Source organism: Lolium rigidum, chromosome 7 (assembly GCF_022539505.1).
Source record: "Lolium rigidum isolate FL_2022 chromosome 7, APGP_CSIRO_Lrig_0.1, whole genome shotgun sequence".
Taxonomy (NCBI): Eukaryota; Viridiplantae; Streptophyta; class Magnoliopsida; order Poales; family Poaceae; genus Lolium; species Lolium rigidum.
In genome coordinates this window covers 299,524,723-299,530,325 of record NC_061514.1, presented here as the reverse complement: position 1 = coordinate 299,530,325, position 5,603 = coordinate 299,524,723, and the positions used below count along the sequence as shown (strand labels likewise).

Genomic DNA, 5,603 nt, shown 5'->3' with positions numbered 1-5,603 from the left:
GGCATGGAACACAAGAAATTATCGATACGTCGGAGACGTATCAATAACCCACAAGTATAGGGGATCGCAACAGTCTTCGAGGGAAGTAAAACCCAAATTTATTGATTCGACACAAGGGGAGGTAAAGAATACTTATAAGCCTTAACAACTGAGTTGTCAATTCAGCTGCACCTGGAAAAGCACTAGTAACAGGGGTGATGTGAAAGTAGCGATGATATGAAAGCAATAATAACAAGAGTACACACAGCGCAGTAATAATAACACAGGAGCAATGGCACCGGAAAATAGTTGATACTACTTCCAATGACATGTAGAACAAGTATATGATGATGAAAGATGGACCGGGGTTCCCAGCTATCTACACTAGTGGTAACTCTCCAATAACAAGTGTTGGGTGAACAAATTACAGTTGGGCAATCGATAGGATTGAAATAGCATTAAGACGAGAACATCAAGATCATTAATCATGTAGGCATGTTTTCCATATATAGTCATACGTGCTCGCAATGAGAAACTTGTACAACATCTTTTGTCCTACCAGCCGGTGGCAGCCGGGCCTCTAGGGAATCTATCGGAAATTAAGGTACTCCTTTTAATAGAGCACCGGAGCAAAGCATTAACACTCCGTGAAAACATGTGATCCTCATATCTAAGCCTTCCCCTCCAGTTGTCCCAATTTCTGTCACTTTGGGGCCTTTGATTCCGGACATAGACATGTGCATACAACTTGTAGATACAATCTAAGCAATAAGTATAGAGCTTAAATCTAAGATCATGCCACTCGGGCCCTAGTGACAAGCATTAAACACAACAAGATTGCAGCAATAATAACTTCACAAACTTTATAGATAGACTAATCATAATGTAACAATCCATCGGATCCCAACAAACACAAGACTCGATTACATCAGATGAATCTCAATCATGTAAGGCAGCTCATGAGATCATTGTATTGAAGTACATGGGGGAGAGAATACCAGCTAGCTACAGCTAGAACCCGTAGTCCATGGGGGAACTACTCATGGAGCATGATGGAGGCGATGGCGTTGATGGAGATGGCTTCCGGGGGCACTTCCCCGTCCCGGCAGGGTGCCGGAACAGAGACTTCTGTCCCCCGAAACGGAGTTTCGCGATGGTGGCGGCGCCCCTGGAGTCTTTCTGGAGTTTCGTCAATCGGTATCGCGTTTTTAGGTCGAAAGGACTTATATAGGCGAAGAGGCGGAGTCGGAAGGGCGCAAGGGCTCCCTCCCCATAGGCCGGCGCGGCCAGGGTGGAGCCCGCGCGGCCTTGTCGTGTGGGCCCCCCTGGCCCATCTTCGTCTCCCCTTCGGTGTTCTGGAATCTTCCGGGAAAAATAAGGTTCTGGGCGTTGATTTCGTCCGATTCCGAGAATATTGCCCGAACAGCCTTTCTGGAACCAAAAACAGCATAAAACAGGAACTGGCCCTTCGGCATCTCGTTAATAGGTTAGTTCTGGAAAATGCATAACAACATTATAAAGTGCAAGCAAAACATGTAAGTATTGTCATAAAACAAGCATGGAACATCAGAAATTATAGGTACGTTGGAGACGTATCAAGGGACAGCGGGATGCTATGGCTACTGGGTGCACACGGCTCCTAATGGTTGCTCAGAATATCTTGTGCCAGGCTGGTTGGCGGCATACTAGGAGGCTTGGTTTTTGAGTTCTCTTTTTATGTCTTCTTTCTTAGCAATGGTTGATTTTTTTATTAATCATTGATGATACTTGGGATGTAATCTATACTTCGTTCGAACTTATTTTAATAAAGGGCCGTGTGCATCATCATGATGCAGAAGCCGGGGTATACCCCCATTTCGAAATAAAGTTGGGAGGCATAGTGCAAGTTATACATATACGTACGCGCAATGTGGCACGAGTAAACATATCAATGGCATCATGCGTGACAAGTTCGTAGAGGGCTAGAGACTTCCAAATCAAGAAGGGTGGATATGTAAGAGCATTTGTTCAGGTTGCACTGATATGCTAAACATAACACATTAATGATTCTAGAACAATTCCCTCATTTGGTTCCTCAAGCCCTGCTAGGTGGTCGGCCCGTCGTTGAGTTCTCCTTGGGTTGCAGTCTTGATGCGGTGGAGGTTTGTTGGTGTGGACACGGTCGTGATTGCTCCGATTCAACAGAAGACAAGGCTCCCTTGACTTGGATCAAGCTTGCGCTTCGGCTTGGCTTCTTATGTGTTGTCTTTTGTTGTGGGTTCCGTGTGCGCTTGGCGTGTGTGTGTGTGTTGTACCTCTTGATGTAACTCCTGGCCGGTTGATGGCTTTGTTAATTCAAAGTCGGGCTCATTTCGAGCCTTGCGTTTAAAGAACAATTCCCTCACGTCGGAGAGTGGAATCTCTTTAAAACTCTACTGTGTGAATAGAAGGATACAAGACACATGAAACGTGAAGTTTTTGTAGAAATATAAAGATTCAGTTGATCATAACAGTTGAGAGGCTACATTTAATCGGCATGAAATGTCTTTGTATTTGACCAATTAAATATCGGTAAGGTTTAGGCATGTATCGGCTGATGTAGATAAGATGAAATCAACGTGCTGAGAAACAGATGATCTAGATGGCTTGCATAAAGATTTCATATACCTTGTTGCATAATATTCTAAAATGTCTTGAGTTGTTACGTACAGAAGAGAACACAATCTCAAATAGCAGCTAAAGGATTTTTCATCACCGTAAATAATTGGAAGAAAATTCGTGTGATTGGGTGAAACTAATTATGGTATTCTAGTTGCACATGATTTAATTGTGTAATTGCATAGCGGAATGATGTGATGTCTCTATAGGATGGCTAACGAGTAATGACATCAAAAAACTGGACGGCTGACTCTCTCAGACTCGGTCTCTCGAAGATGCTTACAGAGTAGGATGTGCGTGCTTGCGTTCATAGCATTGAGGGTATGTTCTTATTTGTGAGAGTCTGCGTCTGTACCGTGTTTCTAAAAATAGATAGAGAAGATAATTTGCATCCATAGACATACAAGACAGTACTAAATGTTATTCGAATGATATGAACAATTGGGTAGCTAAAAAACATGTTATATGGATAGCTTGCATGTTAAGTTTTATTTTATAAGATGCATAGGTTGCAGTGAATTTGTCGTGAACAATGCTACCACGTGAGGCAAATGAATGATGCTTCGTGCACTATGTGTTCGCACTTGATCGTATTGTGAAATCAACTAGAAATTAGTTGAACATTGTTTGTTTTGTCTCATCTTAGGTTTTTTGTGTGGAAACAGCAAGGAATTTATGAATTGACAACAATAGTTCTATTGTTTAAAAGTTTGTTAAGAATAAAGCTAGGAGCTCATCGGAATTTTATAAGGAAAACACTATTTAGCTAATTCATGAGTGACTTCATTAGTTCTTTATTAGACAATGCTTTAACATGACTCCTCTAATAAGCAACGCCAAATCGACACAATCTACAAAGATAGGTGAGGACTCACCCACCACGCTTCATCAACCGAAGTCCCAATTCCCAAACAACGTGCTGCTTCAAATTCAAGAGTTTGCAAAAATCATTTCGTTAACTATGAATCTATGATACTATTGATGGTGCTTTTACACACAATCATTTTTTTTTTTTTTTTTGCACAAAGGTTACACACAATCATTTGGATTATCAAGAATCTACAGAGTTAGGCAAGTACGATGAATTTTCAATCCGTACGGGACTCTGCATAGCTGTGTCGTTTGCTGCATGCAGATATAATCAATTATTAGAAATTAGTGTTGTAGTCCAAGTCCAACAAGCCCAACAGCTAGCAGAACGTCCTGGTTGGAGTCGGTTTTGGCCTCTGACTTCAGAAGGTCCCTCGTCCTCGTTCCGTCGTCTCCCCTATCTGGGCGCCTATAAATAGCGGCCGCCCCTGCGGCTCATCGTATCGCAACCAGAAAAAGTCGATCGTAAAACCCTAGCCGACGAGATCGAAAAAGAGTCAGCCTTAGTAAAAGGCAAGAGATCAAGATGGTTCTTCTCGTTAGCTCCGACGGGGAGGAGTTCGAGGTGGCGGACGAGGCGATCGGCAAGGCTTCGGGGATGATCAAGGGCTGTCTGGACGAGGACTGCGCCACCAACGGCCAGGTCCCGATCCCCAACGTCACCGGCCGCATCCTCTCCCGCATCCTCGAGTACGTCAACAAGCACTTCTCCGAGCCCCATGACGACTTCCAGATCCCCAACGCCGACGACCCGCTCAAGCGCTTCGACGACGCGTTCGTCCAGGTCGACCAGGACACGCTGTTCGACCTCATCACCGTAAGTCCCCCTTCCATCTTGATCCAACGATTTAGTTAGTTAGGTCTTCAGATCGATCTGGAAACTGACCGAAATCCCGATAATGCCTGCAGGCCGCCAACTACCTTAACATCAATAGCTTGCTCGACCTGACCTGCAAGGCGGTGGCGGACCAGATGAGGGGCAAGACCACGGAGGAGACCCGCAAGCACTTCAACATCGTCAACGACTACACCCCGGAGGAGGAGGAGGAGGTCCGCAGAGAGAACTCGTGGGCCTTCGAGTAGTCGCTTCCTCCAATTCGTAGTGCATCCAGATTATCGGCTCGACTTGTAACAAGTAGAGTATACGGCATCGAAGGATCCGACGTAGGGTTTTGAACTGCTTTTGAACGAAACTTATTTTCAAGAAGTTCTAATATTTTCATAAATTCTTCATGGAGGATACAGTATCTTTTGGTTACAATCGTTTATGTCGTAACGTTAATGAAACTTGCTGACTTGATGTCTATCTACCCTTCTCCATCGATCCTCCTAAGCCCTAATACCTGAAATTGCTGCACCGTTATTCCAGATCGAAGCTAATAATTTTAACACTTCCAAATCGGAGGGTTTAAAGATCGATGAAAACAATGCTTTGCCATGCTCGTCTTCCCTCTCTGGCGTCGTTGATGATTTTCTATATCTGTCATGTGTTGTCGGCCTGGTGCTTAGACATAGTTCTACTAGGTTGCTTGCCCGTGTTTACCTTACCTTGAACCGAGCAGGTCGGGTAGGGTCTCTGTACCATCTTCTTCTATCCCTGAATATAGTGAAACTGTGTAATGGAAGGTTTTCGTTTCCTTCTCTTTATTTGGTTTACGATGGTTATTATTGCACAAATTTACTCAGCCTTGAGTATCTGCAATCCCACTCGTGAAGTACTCATCTTCTATTGACCCTATCTAGGTGTTATTAAGAACTATGGTGTTATTTATATATAGGACTAGTGAAGTGGTACATGTGGCCAAGCGATTGGGAGGCAGCGGTGAAAGCAATACCCATCTAGGGTTTCCACCTTGAGGTGTGGCGGACCACGGGGGCATATCAGGTGAAAATAGATAAGTTCAGAAGATCTGCAAATTTTCATTTGTGTACGATGGATCATGCACCAACGGTCAAATCAAAGTCTCTACCCCCCACCGCATCACTCATAGAACATTTTGCAGAAAACCGCTGTAATCATTGTGTTATTATAACAATCCCTGGCCCTTCCAGATTTCTTACAATCTCAAGAGCAAAACGATACTATTGATCTACACCACTAAAAAATCAATTTTTTT

At 43.8% G+C, this 5,603-nt stretch overlaps 1 protein-coding gene across 1 annotated transcript; it reads left to right on the top strand.

Annotated features, from left to right (window-relative positions):
- Positions 1-2,907: 2,907 nt before the first annotated feature.
- LOC124673045 (SKP1-like protein 4) lies at positions 2,908-4,569 on the top strand. Its single transcript, XM_047209179.1, has 3 exons — positions 2,908-2,937; positions 4,013-4,303; positions 4,396-4,569. The coding sequence occupies exons 1-3, from the start codon at positions 2,908-2,910 to the stop codon at positions 4,567-4,569; spliced, it is 495 nt and encodes a 164-aa protein (XP_047065135.1).
- The last annotated feature ends 1,034 nt before the right edge of the window (positions 4,570-5,603 follow it).